This window comes from Camelus dromedarius, chromosome 24, assembly GCF_036321535.1.
Source record: "Camelus dromedarius isolate mCamDro1 chromosome 24, mCamDro1.pat, whole genome shotgun sequence".
Taxonomy (NCBI): domain Eukaryota; kingdom Metazoa; phylum Chordata; class Mammalia; order Artiodactyla; family Camelidae; genus Camelus; species Camelus dromedarius.
Genome location: NC_087459.1, coordinates 26,175,944 through 26,192,640, shown reverse-complemented (window position 1 = coordinate 26,192,640; position 16,697 = coordinate 26,175,944). Strand labels below are relative to the sequence as shown.

The 16,697-nt window shown below is 43.2% G+C and overlaps 1 protein-coding gene across 2 annotated transcripts in view; it reads left to right on the top strand.

Moving 5' to 3' along the window:
* The first annotated feature begins 3,948 nt into the window (after positions 1-3,948).
* RCC1L (RCC1 like) overlaps positions 3,949-16,697 on the top strand; it is a 36,198-nt gene continuing 23,449 nt past the window's right edge. The window contains exons 1-5 of one of the 2 annotated variants that reach the window (XM_031432776.2): positions 3,949-4,321; positions 11,916-12,045; positions 14,711-14,839; positions 15,675-15,741; positions 16,315-16,366. In XM_031432776.2, coding sequence (XP_031288636.2) covers positions 3,995-4,321; positions 11,916-12,045; positions 14,711-14,839; positions 15,675-15,741; positions 16,315-16,366 — 705 coding nt within the window. In that variant the 5' untranslated portion in view covers positions 3,949-3,994. The remainder of the gene's footprint in view (positions 4,322-11,915; positions 12,046-14,710; positions 14,840-15,674; positions 15,742-16,314; positions 16,367-16,697) is intronic. The other variant, XM_031432780.2, reaches the window with a different exon arrangement.

Sequence of the window (16,697 nt, the reverse complement as noted above, 5' to 3'; positions counted from 1 at the left end):
TCTGGTTCTCAGGCTCAGACTGGAACTATACCAGGGCCTTTCCTGCATCTCCTGCTTACAGATGGCCAATTGTGGGATTCCTATTTCTCCTGTTGGTTCTGTTTCTCTGGAGAACTCTCATACAGTAATACTCACATAATTCTCGTTTATCAATGTATGTCTCAGCTTTATCAGTAAAAGCAGAGCTGGAGTAAGTCTTGTGCACAGAAACTTCATTTTGGAGGCATCAGGAGCGAGAGCAGGGAGAGTTAATGAGCAGTATTGTCCTTTCCATACGGAGGCCAACTACTTTTGACCCTCTTTGCCATGGGGATTGAAAAGAACCCGTTCGCCAGATCAGGACCCCGTGGGAAGTTCCAGAAACTATGTTTATCTGCTCCAGTAAAATACTACCCCTGACACAGCAGCTATGCTTGGGCTGTGCGCTTGGCTAATTTTGTAGTAGTTTACAGTCATCTGCCGCAATCCATCTGGTTTTTGCAGGAGCCAGACAGGTGAACTGAGTGTGATGGGAACCACCACTTCTGAGTCCTTTACATCTTAGAAGATGGTGCCCAGGTCTGCGATTCCACCTGGGATGCAGTGTGTCTTCTCAGTTAATACCGCCTGGGTCAAGACAGGGTGAGGGGACCAGTGTGAGCTGATGAGAATGTCTGTCCCAACTGTGTACCTGGGAACCAGGTATATTTCCACAGGGAGGGTGGGACAGACTAGTGCCTGGCTCTATATGCCCTCACTCTGACTGGGGGCCTTGGTGGTGTTTCAGGTCCTATGATGTCAGTGTCAGCTCAGACCTTGTGTCCACTCTTGGGAGATCTGATTCTCACTTCTCCAGTGTGTAGTAACTCTGGCAGATAACCAGAGGTTCCTTTGGGAAATGATAAGAATATTCATTGACTCCACTTGGAGCAGCTCTGCAGGGTCCTTCTTCAATGAGACCCAGCCATCCCTATGGTTTCTAGACTCTGGCCTGAGAACTGGGTCAGATCCTAAAACTGGGTGAGAGATTGATTTTCCATTGTACTAACTAACGTCAGCCTTTTGCTCACCAGATTGCTTTTCCTTGTTACACAAGTCAGGAAAGCACCTTAGCTGTCTGCCCTTCCATCTCATCCCTCAGAATAACAAGAAGGGGGAACTTGTTTTAATAGGGAAAAGGGGATAATTGGGAGGGGCTGTGATAACTGAAGAGTCCATTGGAGGAAGCTGGGAATCCCGTGTATGGAGGCTTCTCATTGGTTGGGCTGCCACAGTCTCTGATGGTCTGGGCTGTCAGGGGATGGAGAGTCGTTTTCTTATTCAGCCGGAGGGTAGAGGCACCTCCCTGTGGGAGGTGTAGTATGTCTGTTCTTGTTTGGAGTAATTGATGATGTCTGGTGCGGTGTGAGAGCTCCGCTACAGACCTGTACCGACTCCAGTTTCAGCTGAAGTTTCTTTAACAACATTTAGATGGAATTAGATGGGCAAGGCTTTTGCTAAGGGAAGTACCTCTGTAAGAGAAAATGGCTGGGTCTCGGGGTGGGGTGAGGGGGGTTGCTGGGAAAGCTGGGAGAGCCATCAGGCCACGATGCAAGTGTGACTCTAAATGAGAGCGAGAAAGAGGGAAGGCTGGGTAAAAGTGTCCTACACTGCGGTTTACTCTAAGGAAAGGTAAGGTAAGGTCACTGGGGAGGCCTTGAGCCTAAGGTGCCCATCAGAGGAATCCATGCCTCCCAGGATCAGGTTGGCCTGAGTGTCTGTCCCTGCCTCCTTCAGTCACTGGGAGCAGTCCAAGGGAAGCATGACCTCAGTGCAAACGGGATAGAGTTCATAGCTTTGGCTAATTACATTCTCTGTAGTTGGAGGAGCAGTCTCATGGCTACCGCATCTCATTGGTCAGTGTTCCCCATCACCCTGTTTAAAATAGCCCCACAGAATGTAAAACATTGACCATATTTCACCACAGAACAGTAAACTATGTTTCACAGACTGAATACAAGGCATGTTCCAGGACAACAAAGTAATTTGAACTAGTTTTGGGAGTAGATTAGAACTAGATTAGTTCCAGGTGTGGAATTAATGAAACAGCTAAAATTGGAGTTGGGACAGGTCTGTAGGGGGCGCTCTCTTACCCCAACATGCATCATCAATTACTCCAAACAGGAAGAGACCTTGCCTACATTTCCCACAGGAAGGTTCCTCTACTTTACTATCCAGCAGGAAGAAAACTCTCCACCCACTGATGGCCCAGCCAGAGACGGGCAGCCTAACCAACAGGCAAGAAGCCTCGGTAAGTGGGACTCCCAGCTTCCTCCAGTGGACTCTTTGGTTATCACAGCCCCTCCCAATTATGCCCTTTTCCCAGTAAAAGCAAGTTCTTTCCTGTCCTCTGGGTTTGTCTATGGCATAGTTCTCAGATCCCAAATTGCAGTTCCTCGCTCTTCTTAAATAAGCTCACTTCTGCTGGCAAAATAACTGGCTGTTACATTATTAAAGTTGGCACAGTTATCAAGCATATAAAGACAAGGAGAGAAAAGGAATTAAGAGGAGGGAAAAAAAGAAAGTTTGCCCTCGACGTTTGGGACTAATGTTCAGGAACGACTGTCGTGGATCACAATGGACTGCAAGAGCTCCTACAGGCCATGAAGTCCAAACATCCTCTTTATTTAAAACATTTTGTATTTTATGTATTGATTTTTTTTAATGCCCTCATTTTAGAGGTGAGATCCAGATAAGAGACAATTTCCCAATGAGATAGGATGGGACCTGGAACCACTTACCGGAGTGCTTGCACCTGGGCAAATGACTCCCCCAGCAACAGCATAAAAGGAAACTACAAAGGACTAGAAGTAACTGCAGGCATGTCCAGTTGGGGAAACTATGAACAGTAAGATACAAAAAGGCCGCAAATCAACTGACACTCCTTGAGGCGCCAGGAGGAAAAGCAGGGTACTGCGCATGATCCCTGCACACAGCACCACCAAGGAGGTGGGCAGGCCAACTAAGCTATGCCTCCTGCTCAGCCCAGGGGTCCGCCCCTGTTGTTACCCCACTTAAGGGACTAGCTCGCCCAGACTCAGGGAGTGAGCAAGGGCACCTGTTACTTGTTTTTACTCCTTCCTGCTGAGTCCCCATAAAGCCTTGCCTGCATGTCTTGTCTGACCTCTTATCAGTTTCTATTGAGAGTCCAAGGGCCTGGGTCAGTAACACCAACACAACATTGCAAGTCACTAGAGATCCAGGACAGGAGTCCAGGTCCCTAGACTCCCAAATCAATCATGAATCTTAGGCGATGAGCAGGAGTTTGCCAGGCATCTGCAGGGAAAGGAGGGGAGTGGGAAGGGCATTCGAGGCACTATGTGCAAAGTAGGGAGGCCTGGAACATCTCTGGGGTTCAGAAATTACAAGTAGAGTCACCTGACTCAAGTGGAGTGAGGGGTGGTGGGGCGAGGTGACGCTGGGCGCAGGATGCACTGTCGAATATAGCAGGGAGCTCACTGTGGCTGGAGCAGGGGCTGGATGGCCTGGGAGCGGGAACAGTGGCAACGAGGCCAAGTAAGAAATGACGAGGGACAGTGGCAAAGGGAGTAAAACAAGATACAAAAGAGCACTATAAAGGAGTTGCACAGAGTAGGCAACCTCTTAAGTTTTACCTCTTCTGATTGCGAAGAAGCAGAGGGCCTTGCAAAATGAAAGCACCCGCCCAAGTCGGGGAAGGTGCTCAGCAAAGGTGCGTGGCGCGGGGAGGGGAGTGAGTTAGGCCAGCTGCCCTTAGCTAAGAGACAGGTCGTGCACTAGGTGGACAGGGACAGGCCCTGCCCCCAGGTTGGGTCACTTAAGGTCCGAGTACCCGGCTCCGCCCAGCCAGCCCTCCTACCTCCCTGAGCCATTGGCTGCCTTCAGCGCCTTTTTCTTCAGCCAGTAGTAAGCGTGGCCGCCGGTTCTTCCGCCGGGCCTGGGGTCAAGGGTTACCAATATGGCGGCGCCCAGGAGCGGCTGAGGCGTGAAGCGGAGGATGGCGCTGGCTACGCTGGCTGCGCTGGCGGTGAGGGCGCGACTCGGGCGCCTGCTGAGCGGGCCGGGACGAGGGCACTGGACGGCGGCCGGGCGCTCCCGGAGCCGGCGCGAGGCGGCGGAGGCCGAGGCTGACGCGCCCGTGTTCCAGTACGTGGGCGAGCGCGCGGCCCGCGCAGACCGCATCTTCGTGTGGGGCTTTAGCTTCTCGGGGGCGCTGGGCGTGCCCACCTTCGTGCTGCCCAGCTCCAGGCCCCAGTCCCGCCCCGGCTCGCGGCCGCGCCGCAGGATCCAGCCTGTGCCCTACCGCCTGGAACTGGACCAAAAGGTGCGGGCCGCGGCTCCCACTCTCCCTTTCTCCCTGCCTCCGATCCGCCGTCCGGCCTCCGCCGCTCCTCCCGAGGCACTCGGCCCTCCTGGAGAAGTTGGCGACTCTGGGTGCACAAACTTCGGGGAGGAACACTCTCGAGCGGGCTGCAGCCTGGCGCGGGGAAAGCGTTAGGGCGCTGCCAGCCTTTGTCCAGTGGCCAAAACGTGCCAGGTGTGCCCGGCTCTCGTCGTTTGCACGTCTCCTCGGGAGTCGGAGTTGGCACCACAGTTACAGGGGAGAAAAGGGAGGCTCAGAGAGGTTAAGAGGCGGCCCTACAACTGGTAGGGGTGGGATTCGCGGTCGCACCACTCTGACTCCAGAAGTTCTGATGTTAGGAAAGCCGACTTCAAAAGGTCAGAGAAAACGTGAGCTGCCTGGAGTTGGTGAACAATTCTGAAAGGAAGGTTAACAGGAATGAGAGGAAGGATGAAAGGTCTAACTACGCTGGAATGGTTGAACAGGAGGCCTGTGAGTCGGCTCAGATTTTAAAAGATCGTAGCAAAGAACAGCTACCGGAGGGCGGCTTATCTCCGCAGCCAACACAACAAAGAGCAAAAATGAATGGATATCAAGGATATCAAATGATCTTTTGCCCGAAAAGGGAAGATAGAGAATAACGGAATTTAAGCTCCAGATGAATGAAGAATTGGGTTTTTTAACTTATTAGAGTTCTAAGAGTTACTTATGTATTCTGAATATAGGTACTTTTTATCGCATCTGTAATATGTGCAAGTATTTTCTGCCAGTCCGTGGATTTTATTTTCTTAATAGTGTCCTTTGAGGAGCAAAAGTTTTACATGTTTATGAGATTCAGTTGGCCAGTTTTTCTGCTGTGTATGGTATTTTTTGTGTATCTAAGAAATCTTTGCCTAACCCAAGATCAGAAAAATAATTTTCCTGTGTTTTCTCCAGCAACTTCATAGTACTGTTTCTTCGATTTAGGTCTGTGAGCCAGCCATTTGAGCTGACTTTTGTGTTGTGGTGCTGGGTAAGGTATGGTGATGTGTATCGTTTTTGCATGTGGCTATCCATTTGTCCTATCATCATTAGTTGACAACACTGTCCTTTTCTTAATTGAATTGTCTTGGCACTTCCTTGAAAACCAGGTGATTGTAAATGTAAGGGTTTATTTCTGAATTCTCAGCTCTGGTCCATTGATCTATATGTTTACCCTTATGCTAAAACTACACTCTCTTGATTATTGTGGCTTTGTAATTGGTTTTGAAATTGGGAAGTGTTAACTTGTGGCTTTTCTGGGTCTTTTACTTTTCCATACAAATTTTAGAATTAGCTTGTCAATTTCTGCAAAAATACCTGCTGGGATTTTGATAGTGATTACATTGAATCTGTAGATCGATTTGGGCACAAATGCTCTCTAAGCAGTTTTGAGTCTTCCAATCTGTGATCATGGAATGTCTCCCCCTTTAATTAGGTCTTTAATTTCTCCCAACTATGTTTTTGTAGTTTTCAGTTTACAAGTCTTACACTTCTTTTGTTAAATTTATTCCTATGTGTTTTTCCTTTTTGATGCTCTTTTGAAGAGAATTGTATTCTTAATTTCATTTTTGGAGTGTTCACTATTTTTACATAGAAATACAATTGGTTTTTATATTTTGACCTCATATTTTGTGACTTTACCAAACTTGTTAGTTATATAACTTTTTGTGTATTCCTTAGGATTTTCTACATACAGGATCCCATTGTCTGGTTGTCTGTGAATAAAGACAGTTTTACATCTTCATTTCCAATTTGGAAACCTTTTCTTTCTTTTTCTTGCCTGATCGCACTGGATAGAACCTTCAGTACAGCATTGAAGTGGCATCCTTCCCTTGTTCCTGTTGTTAGGGAGACAGTATTCAGTCTTTGACCATTAATTATGACATTAACTGTAAGTTTTCCATAGATGCCTTTTGTCAAGTTGAGGAAGTTCCCTTGTCCTGCTTTGTTGAGAGTTTCTTTTCTTTTTTTTAAATTATGTATAGGGGTTAGATTTTGTCAGCTGCTTTTTAAATGTCTATTTAGGTGATCATGTGTTTTATCCTTTATTCTATTAATAGAATATATTACATTAATTGCTCTTTGGCTACTAAGCCAACTGAATTCCTGGGATAAATTCTACTTGGTCATGGTGAATAATCCCTTGTAGATTACTTGATTTGGTTTGCTAATATTTTTTGAGGGTTTTTTTTTTTTTTTCCCTTGTGATACCCTTCTCTGGTTTTGATATCAGGGTATTACTGGCCTCATAAAATGGATTTCTGGGAAGGCTTGTAAAGAATTGGTATTATTTCTTATTTTAATGTTTGGTAGAGTTCACCAGTGAAGTAAGTCATTTGGACCTGGCTGGGCTTTTCTTTGTAGGAAGAACTTTTTAAATTACTAATTCAACTTTTAAAAACTTGTTATAGGTATATTAAATTTTTCTGTTTTTTTGTGAGTCAGCTTTGGTACTTTGTGTCTTTCTGGGAATTTTTCCATTTTATGCCAGTTATCTAATTTGTTGGCATAAAGTTTTCAGTATTTGCTTATAATCTAAATTTCTGTAGGGTTGGTGGGTTAGTGATGTCTACTCTTTCATTTCTGATTTTGTTCATTTTTATTTTCTCTCTTTTTACCGTGGTCAGTCTAGCTAAAGATTTGTCAACTTTGTTAGTCTTTTGAAAGAAACAACATTTGATTTAATCCATTTTCTCTATTGGTTTTTCTGTTTCATTGATTTCCAGTTGAAATTTTATTATTTTCTTTCTCTGCTTTAGGTTTAGTTTGCTCTTCTTTTCTAATTTGAGGGTGAAGGTTAGGCTACTGGTGAGATCTTTCTTCTTTTCTAATGTAGGTGTTTATAGCTAAAATTTCCTCTTTAAGCACTATTTAGCTGCAGCTCATACGTTCTGATATGTTGTATTTTGATCTTCATTCACCTTGAAGTATTTTTAAATTTCTTTGTTGATTTCTTTGACCCCTGAGTTACTTAGAAGTGTATAATTTCCAGATATTTATGTTTTTCCTAATTTCTTTATTTGTTGGTTTCCAGGTTAATTCTTTTGTGGCTACAAAACATACTTTGCTTAATTTCAGTCCTTTAAAACATACTGGGACTTTGTTTTATAGCCTAGCATATGATCTATCCTGAAGAATGTTCCACGTGTGTTTGAAAAGTAACTGTATTCTGCTGTTGTTTGGATGGAGTGTACTATAGCTGTCAGGTCAAGTTAGTTGATAGCTTCTTGATTAAGCTATTTGCCCCAACTGTTAATCCACCACCTCAGGCAGCTGCAGTGTTATCATTAGCCTCTGACTATCATAAGCAAACATCCTTGGGGAAAAGGCTGTTTGTACTAGATGATACCTGGGTCAGGTCACATAAATAGAGCCTTGTGGTTGGGGTCTTCCAGGGAACCACTAGGCAGATCAAATGAGAATTCTCTGGGAATCGGACTTTGAAGTTGCTCTAGTCCTGTTTTTCCTCCTCTAATGGCTTCCAGACTGCTGGTTTTCACTGTATCTGTGAGCTCTTCGTTTTCAGTAGCTGAAGAGAGGTGGATGGGAATAGGTCAAGTTAAAATGCTATAAAGGTTGTTGGCCTTACTAAGATTCAGCTGCTTTTCTTGAGTAAACATTCCGCAGATTGCTTTAGGTCTTTGGCTAATTTCCAGAGTTGAAGAGTTGATTCCGCCAATGTTTGCCAATGTACTTGTTGCTTCACCATTTTCTTTCAATCCATGTCCTTTTAATGTAATTACTAATATGGTTGGATTACATCTGCCAGTTCGTTATTTGTTTTTATGTCTTTTTTTGTTTCTCTATTCTTCCTTTGCTGCCTTATTTTGTGTTAAATAGGTATTTTTCTAGTGGATCCTTTTACTATATTTTTGGAGTTGTTTGTTTTTTTAGTGATTACTCTTGGGATTATAGTATGTAATATCTTAATTTATAACAATCTATTTTAGGTTAATAGGGAACTAATTCTGAAAAGACTATAGCAGCTTTGTTCCAACATAGCTGCATTTCCTCTTCTCTCCTTTGTGTGGTTATTGTGATGTATATTACATCTTTATACATTTTGAGTCCTAACAGTACAATTTTATAATTATTACTTTATGGAGTTGTCTTTTAAATCATGTAAGAGGTGAAAAGAGAAAAAAACTTATGTAGTGTTTTATAATTATCTTTACAATTACCTTCACTGGTGTTCTTCATTCTTGTGACTTTTAGTTACCATCTGCTGTCATTTTCTTTGAGTCTGAAGGCTTTCTTTTACTACTTGTTGAATCAGGTCTGCTAACAGTGGCTTCTCAATCTTTGTTTGGGAATGTCTTTATTTCATCTCCTTTTTTTTTTTAAACAATAGTTTTGCTGGATATAGAATTAATTCTTGGTTGATGGTTTTTGTCTTCCAGCACTGTGAATATATCATTCTACTGGTTTCTGTTCTCCATTGTTTCTAATGGGAAGTCAACTGTTAATCTTATTGTTGTTCCCTTGTACTTGATGAGTCCCTTTTCTTTTGATGCTTTCAAAATTTTCTTTTTCTTTCAACAATTTAACTGTGATTTGTTGAGCAACTTTAATCTGTAGATTTATGTTTTTTCCCTAAAATTGGGTAAGTTTTCTGTTATTATTTCTATAAGTATATTTTTCTGCCTCTTCCTCTCTCTTTTTCAAGACTCCCATCACATAGATGTTGATACACTGGATGTTGTGTTGCAAGTTTTTGAGGCACTGTTGACTTTTCCCCCCTATTTTTCAGAATGAACACTTTCTATTGATATTTCTTCAACATAACTGATTCTTTCTTCTGCCATCTCAAATCTGCTATTGAGTCTATATAGTAAATTTTAAAATTTGGTTATTATACCTTACAACCCTAGAATTTCCATTTGGGCTTTTAATGCTTTTATTTCTGTATTCAGATTCCATATTTGTTGGGTCATTGTCATCATATTTTCCTTTAGCTTTTTAAACATGGTTTAAAAATATTCTTTGAGCAGTAGTTCACTGAAGTTTTTGATAAATCCAACATGTAGGTCCACTTAGTTTCTGTTGCTTTCCCCTCCTCCGTGTAGGTCATACTTCATTGCATGTCTTGTATTTGTTTATTGAAAGCTGGACTTTTTGATGGTATAGCAACTTTGGATTCTGATGTCCCTCACCTCCACCTTTCTGGGTAACTTTTATGGACATAATCTGTGGAGTCAGTCTCCCCCACTGTGTGTGGCCACTATTGTCTGCTTGTGTTTTTGTTTTGTATCCCTCCATCTCCCCCCCACCCCAACCTGCTGCCTCTTTTTTTCTTTCTTTTTTTTTTTTTAAGCCAGGCTCCTTGAGGGTTGCCCCTTACCTGCATACCTTTGTGGTCAGACAGTGATTTGGGCAGAAGCTGTGGTCAAACACCTTGAGCATAAAAGGTTTCTACCCTCCACCTTTGATTCTGTGTGTGGATTGGGGACCACAAGCAAAGTTCAGCCTGATCTCAAGTCTGCCTCAGCTTTCCTTCCCCTGGGAGCTCAGGGCTCCTCTCTTCCATTGTGTAGTTTCCCAGCCAGCCACGCATGTGTGGAGAGCCTTCTCTGGGTCTCTAATTTCTAGAACCTTCTCATTAAATTTCTGATTGGCCTGCCTCCCCCTGCCCCCACATCAGGAGTGAGTTGTGGATCTTCCTTGTTTGTTTCCTACTGAGTTTGCTGTAGGGCATGAGTTTTCACCCTCTACTCCAAATTCAGTCAGTCCTTTGTGGCAACGAAGCTGACGGTTTTCACGGCCAGCCCTGCCCTTTTGAAACTTCTGTGCTGGCTGAGCTGGGGTAGATGGAGTAGTCCAGAACCCCTGGTTTCTCACCTGTAGTCCTAGCAGTCTTTTATGAGTAATTTCTCAATTTATTTGCCTTTGATTTCTTGAGCCCTGAAATGGTTGTGTTTTTTTCTTTTGCAGTTTTGTCCAGTTTTATACTTGTTTTTTAAGGAAGAGGTTTGCTAGCCTTTCCTACCACCATAGTTGGAAAGTCTCCTCCTGCCACATTATTTTAATATTACTTAATGCTGATTCTGTCAGGGATTCAAAGCCTTTTCATGTATTAGCAGATTTAATGATATAGTAGGTGCTTACCAAATATTTGTTGCATGTTGAGTAAACAGACACCACAAGCAATGAGAATAACCATAATGTGCTGGGCATCAGCTTTGAACTGACTTCTTTTCTATGTTTCCTGCTTTATGGTCAGGGGCTGGCTCCTGCCTGCCCAGTGGGTCATTTCTGTGAAGCTGGAACCATCCCAGAAGGCCAGAGAACTGAGGTTTTTTGACTCATACAAGGATGCATGTGTATAGGTTCCATATGACTGTTACGAGAGAAAATGTCACAAGGCAAAGGGGGGATATATAACTTTCGGATGACTTGATTAAACAAGTCACCAAATGTAAAAGAAGTACTTAGCTTTCTTCAAGAAATGCTGGAATTAAAAAAAATCCTCACATTTGTTATCAGTGGTAAGTTGGCCCTTTCATCAGGGTTAGGTTAGGTTTCCATGTAGTCTCTGAGATTGACTACATAGGCCTTTGGTAGACTAAGCGGCCAGGAGATAGCAGGGGATCATTAGGGTGACTGTAATTTGTCATCATTTGCTTGAGAGTGAACTTTGTGACATCAGGTGTAAACCAGGACGATCTCAGACCAGCTGGGAATGTGGCCACTCTGGGCATCATGGGAAGGGGGTTGACCCTAAAGCCAGGCTGCCTTTGGTTTGCTTCCGGCCCCAGTGCAGCCTCAGTTTCTTCATCGAGTCAGTGAGGGTTGGGATTGATAACAATGTGGGTAAAACACCCAGCAGGGACGCTGGCCCTGTTAATGTGTTATGTTCATGTTCTATTCACCGTAGCAGTAAGACTAATTCTTCTTCATGGTGATGGTAGTTTGAGAACGTAATGGTGTAGCATCGGGGTTAAGAGCATGCACTCTGCGGTCAGGCAGCTTCCACTTACTGGCTGTGTGACTGTATTAAGCAAGTTACTTAATCTCTAGGAGCCTTGATGTTCTCATCTACCAAACACTACTACTGCCGCCAATGACAAGTACATTACATAGCGCTTAGATTAAGTCAGGTACTGTTTACTCTAAGGGCTTTAACTATATTAACTCGTTTAGTCCTCACAACCATCCAATAAGAGAAGCACTATTATTTCCATTTTGCATAGAGGGAAACACAGAGAAGTTAAGCAATCTATCTCAGGGCACATAGCTGGTAAGGGTCTACCAGCTGTAAACCCTGTGGTCTTGCCGAGATTCACACTAAGGGAGTCTTCAACCTAACTACTATGTGGGACTGTGTCTTGGTGTATGGGGATGATTTGATACCTAGACCATTGGGTGATTGTGAAGATTAAATGAGCTAGTACGTATCAGGCACTTAACACATAGTAAACACCCCAGTAAATGGTAGTTCTGTGGTAATAGTATGTGTTCTTGGAATGGATAGACAACCTGTCATTTATTGCTGGGAAAACTTGATACCACAAATCAGTCAATGTTTTCTGTTTTTTTTTTTTTTTTTTTTCTTCAGATTTCATCTGCAGCCTGTGGCTATGGATTCACATTGCTGTCCTCTAAAACCAAGGATGTTACGAAAGTTTGGGGAATGGGTCTCAACAAAGATTCTCAGCTTGGATTTCACAGGAGCCGGAAAGATAAAAGTGAGTATTCTCACCTTGGTTTCTCTCTGTTGGGAATGGTCTGAGAAAGCCCCCTTTGATTTTCAAAAGTACGATTACATAAACCAAACCGTTAACAACAAAACCGATGGAGACTTTAAAGGGATGTTGTTTGAAACCATCTAAACAAGATTTATCTTTTAGCCTGTTTGGTAATGACTTTGAACCTGAAGGCAAAGGGGCACTTGCTGATAAGTAAAGGTGTTCTTTTTTGGCCCAAGAGATGACCTTTGTTTCCCTACCTTTGAGATAGCCTGAAATATTCTACAGTGCCTAGAATATGGTCTGGGGGAAAAAATTCAATGAAATCTTTAAGATGATGGCTTGATTGCAGATATTTGAAACTTGAATTTTTAAAAATGTTAGAAATGATTTATAATGACATTTTAAAAAGTAGACATTAGCCCATCAGATTATAAGTACAATAAGAAACATATTTTAAAATAAATACTCAGAAATACATACTGGATACCCCCCCCCCATTTTTCCTGTTCCCCCGTTCACATGCAAATTTTTTCTGTATATATATACATATATATTGAAGTATAGTCAGTTTACAATGTTGTGTTAGTTTCTGGTGTACAGAGTAGTGCTTCAGTCATATGTGAATATACATGTATTTGTTTTCATATTCTTTTTTACTGTAAGTTACTACAAGATACTGAATTTAGTTCTCTGTGCTATACAGGATGAACTTGTTTATTGCAAATGTATTTTTAATATAATTTTGATTACACCTTACGTTTGTGTTTGTGCCTTTTTTCACTTAACTTTCTGTCAGTATTCTTTTATAAGTTAGTTTTGAAGTCTTTATTAGCTGTAAGATGCCACATTACATTTTTTTATACCTTTTACCAGGAACAATTTTAGACATATACAGAAAGCGACAGAATAGTATAGCACACCTTGTGCTCCGTTACCAGCTCCAGCAATCATCAACTCATGCCAGTCTTGATTTATTCATTTCCCCTGCCTTTCCTCTCACTAACATCATGTATTTCTTCATAAATATTTCAGTATATATCTAGAAAAATAAGCACTTTTAAAGAAACATGAACATAAATTCATTATCTCATGTAAAAGTAATTAACAGTGTAATCCCTTAGTATTGTCAAATATCCATTGTTTAAACTGCCAGTTGTCTCATGAATGTCGTTAGGTTTTTATTTTATTTTTAAAAAATTATTTGTATCGAGATCCAGATAAGGTCCAGACATTCCAATTGGTTGTTTAGTCATTTTAAGTCTTTCGAGTTTGTTTTAATCTTTTTCTCCTTGAAATTTATTTATGGAAGAAATCGTGTTGTTTATCCTATAGAAATTTCCCGTCTGGAGTTTGCTGAATGCATCCCCGTGGTGCCATTTAACATGATCCCCTGTCCTCTGTTTCCTGTCAGTTGGTAGTTGGATCTAGAGCCAGAGTCCCTGTAAATGTTGTATATTGACTGCTTCCCAGGCCCTTACGGGTCGGTGAAGATAGTAATGGGAGGTGTAAGTTTTCAGTATTTTAAAGTACTGTATATTTTCAGCTAATAAGGCTGTACAAGCTGACAGCATTGTTCAATTTCTTTGATTTTGCCTAGAATTGCATTTTCTTATTGTGGTAAATCAGTTATTCCATGCTAAATCGAAAGTTCTGTCTGACAAGTTCCTACCGTGTAGCGCAGGGAACTATATTCAATAGCTTGTAATAACCTATAGTGAAAAAGAATGTATATAATTGAACCACTGTGCTGTACACCAGAAACTAACACAATATTGTAAGTCAACTATACTTCAATTTAAAAAGAGTTTTGACCTCCAAAAAAAAAACACCGTCTGAAAGTTGTCAGTCACTGATAATACAAATTGGCAAATGTTTTATTATAACAGTTATAATTCCATGTATTTGGTAGACAGAATCTTTTTAAGCATAGGAAAGAAGAGAGGGGTCACTCATAGCGAGCAGGTTGAGAACCAGTGCCTTTGCTTGTCGTCTTCTTAACTCCGTTACAAATATTTAGAAGGTCGTTGTTTAAGGCTTACAAGAGGGACTCCCTGCATACACCAATCTGGCTCCTCCAGTAGGACTGCAAAGAACAATAAGGTTCTTCCTTAGGTGTCTTCTAAAACACTTTCCCCCTTTCTTGCTTATTTAAATATTAAAAAATTCTTTTTTGAATGGATAACATTTGCATCATTCAGAATCCTAAAGGATTGAAATATGGTGAAAAGTCTGCTTTCACATCTGTCCTCCCAGCCACAGCTTTTCTCCCTGTGAAGACAACCTGTGTTAACAGTTTCCAGTCTGTCCTTCTAGAGAGATCTGACGTATGTGCAAGCACGTGCATCTGTGTGTTCTTTTCACTTCCTTTTAATCCAAGTGGTATCATACAATATACACTGTTCTTCGGTTTACTGAGAAATTTTAGAGAGTATTGCGGGAAGAAAATGCTTTTCCTTTCCTTAAAAATCTAAAAGGTGTTAAATGACCCGGGTTGGGAGTTGGGGACCGGAGTTCTAGTCTTTGCTCTGCCACTAGCTTAAAACGTGTCTCAAGTAAGTCATTCCGATCTCCGTATGGGGGATGGACAGTATGATTTCTCATGTTAGAAATGCTCTGACTCGGGCCGTGTAATGTGCTGTGAACCTGGCTGTTGTTGTTTCAGCAAGGGGCTATGAGTATGTTTTGGAGCCCTCACCCGTCCCACTGCCGCTGGACAGACCTCAGGAGACACGGGTGCTGCAGGTCTCCTGCGGCAGAGCCCACTCTCTCGTCCTGACAGACAGCGAAGGAGGTGAGGGACCTGCTCAAGGGTGATGGGAGAGCGGGGGTCCGCTTTCTTGCCGTTGGGCCCGAAGTGGCTTGTTTGCGCCACATCTAATTAACGAAGCTGTTGGCATTTTCCTGAGCAAATCAGCAGGGTGGCCGCAGAGAGCTGTACTGGCCAGGGCTTGCTCACTCTTTAATGCTCTGTATGGTCCTTGGCAAATCTCAGGTGTTTATAAATGTGACAGTGCACATACCAGGCAGCCGTATCAAGCCTCCCGCTCCCTTTGCTGTGAAGTCGCCGAGCCTGGCTGTGTGTGCAGACGGTTTTTCCTGTTGTGCTGCAGGCAGCCTATTTGCTAACACTTACTCCAGGTGGTAGGGGGCTTTCACGGTCCAGGCTCCTGGGTCACCCCGGCCCTCTCCAGAAGAGAGGGGGTCAGCTTGACTAAAGTTGTCAAATTTCATTTTTCTGGCTAAGTGTGCTCTGCAGGAAAAGGTGAAGGTGGTGTTAGGAACTCTGCAGAGGGGACTCGGCACTGAGGGCAGCCTAGTCACAGGTAACAGGGAATGGGGGTGCCAAGGCTTCTCACAGGAGGTGCTCGCCTCGTAACGTGCAGTTCCCGAAAGGCAGAACTAGGGCCCGGGTGGGAGGCGGTGACAGTGGCCCCGGAGGCTGCGGCAGGCTAGACCCCAGCAAGCCTGTAGGCGTGCTTGCAAAGGCTGCGAATGTTGAAGGGAGTCAAGTGGCAGCCAGGGTGAGTGGTTGGGCTAGGACCACGCTTGAGACTCTCTTCCGGTCCTGACATTTGAGGGTTCCATGGACCTGCAGAACTGATTTAATTGGTGGTGTTATTCTTTAGTCTTCAGCATGGGAAACAATTCTTATGGACAGTGTGGACGAAAGGTGGTCGAAAATGAGATTTACGGGTGAGTTCCCAAAGGGACTGCCCCTTCGCCAAATCGTGTTAGGCATTAAACCCCTCTTGAGTGACTACTGTGTGATAGACCCACAGAGCAGTAAAAAGCCGGGTTCCTCGTGCCTGAGGGGAGCAGGGAGGACTCACTGGGAGGCTGTGGAGAGTATCGTTACGTTGCAGGAGGAGGTCCAAACATTAGCTTAGTGGGAGGGAGGGCATGTGAGCATTGACTGTGATGAGTGACTCAATCTGTTATTTTCCCCAAATTGACCAATGTAAAAATTTCTCTCTCTTTCAGTCCTACTCATTTTAGTCTTTAAAAAAAAATTCCCTCTAGTTCTCACATTATGTTGCTGGGTCTAAACACCAGTCACAACTCTGCAGCATATTAAAATCACCAGAGGATTTTGTTTTTCAATCGTGTCCAGACCTACCTCTTCCTTAAAATTTGACCTTAAGGGTTTCCCTAACGTTACCATGTGCATGTGGGGGCTGCCAGTGGGGGTGATAGGGGAGGGGCCAAAATCACAGTGCTTACCATGACCATGTTTCTTGCTTCTCCCCAAATTGCTCCTGGCTGTAGCGAGAGTCACAAAGTCCATAGGATGCAGGACTTCGATGGACGGGTGGTCCAGGTGAGAGACGTGGCCTGAGAACCAGTTGTCCTGCCTCCTGGGGCACTTTCTGAAAGCGTGAAAGTTGAGTGGGGCGATGGCAAATTGTTAGGGGCATTTTCTGAATTAATAAATTATTGTAGTAAATATTATTGCCTGTCTACTATAGGCCAGGGTTTACACTAGCCTGTGGGGATGTGAAATTTAATAAAAATTGGGGTTGGGGGGGCGGGTAACACTGTACTGGGAGAAGCAGGTTATAAACACTAACTGAATCAGAGTATCAGTGCTGTGTGTGCTCCAGGCTGCTTTGTCTTGCTCACTGTTTTATTCCCATCCTCGGTGCAGTGCC